Source organism: Echinops telfairi, unplaced genomic scaffold (assembly GCF_000313985.2).
Source record: "Echinops telfairi isolate 266 unplaced genomic scaffold, ASM31398v2 ScPeMD7_7420;HRSCAF=8458, whole genome shotgun sequence".
Taxonomy (NCBI): Eukaryota; Metazoa; Chordata; class Mammalia; order Afrosoricida; family Tenrecidae; genus Echinops; species Echinops telfairi.
The window spans coordinates 53,030,517-53,031,340 of NW_022111320.1; the positions used below are offsets into that span (position 1 = coordinate 53,030,517).

Consider the following 824-nt stretch of genomic DNA (forward strand, 5'->3'; position numbering starts at 1 on the left):
CCTCCGCGCTCTCCCGAGCTGGTGCTTTCTGGGTGACCTCTCACCCCTTCACTCACAGGAAAGGAATGGAGGGCCAGAGTAGGCCTTCAGCCAGCGGGCCCTCCCCACCAGAAGCAGCGTGTCCAGCCCCCAGTCTGGGCCCCCGCCCCTGCCCCCACGGGGCACTCACCGTCTTCAATGACCACTTTGATGAGTCGGATGGCGCCAGCCCGGGCCTTTGCAAAGAACTCCTTCAGCTCCTCGGTGGCTAGGAGAACAAGAAACATGGTGGGCGCTGCGGTGGCAGGGTAGCAGAAGTGCCCGCGAGCCAGCCAGCTCTCTCCGGGGGTCTGGTCACCCGGCTGGGAGCGCGAGTTAAATACGGCCCCCCATGTGACTGGGAACCTGAGATGCCTGTGGGACACAAGCTCCCAAATTTAGCAGCTCCGGTGACAAGCAAGGCGCCTGCTGCTGGGGCAGCTTTGTGACAGGCTGGGTGGGGACAGCCAGCCCACCAGAGGACAGGGCCAGTCCAGAATGAATTTCACCACTTCTCCCTGCCCCCAAGAAGGCCCACCCCAGGCTAGCCTGGGACACGCCCAGCTCTGCCCTCCCGTCAGCACTGGACACAGGGTCACCCGTGAGGAAGGGGCTCACAAAGCTCATTGGAGACGTGGCATTGAAAGACCATGGGGTTTTCTCACAGACTTTCTGAGGGCCGGGGACACCGTCATCACCATCCATACACGTACCTTCACCATCCGGCAAGCGTGAATGCTCATGCGCACGGACACGCTCCTGGGTCAGACTCACACAGCACACACGCGCTGGCCAGACACAAAGGG

At 62.4% G+C, this 824-nt stretch overlaps 1 protein-coding gene across 1 annotated transcript in view; it reads right to left on the reverse strand.

Annotated features, from left to right (window-relative positions):
• TWF2 (twinfilin actin binding protein 2) overlaps positions 1-466 on the reverse strand; it is a 6,375-nt gene extending 5,909 nt beyond the window's left edge. The window contains exon 1 of the mRNA XM_030887621.2: positions 170-466. Coding sequence (XP_030743481.2) covers positions 170-266 — 97 coding nt within the window. The 5' untranslated portion in view covers positions 267-466. The remainder of the gene's footprint in view (positions 1-169) is intronic.
• Between the last annotated feature and the right edge of the window lie 358 nt (positions 467-824).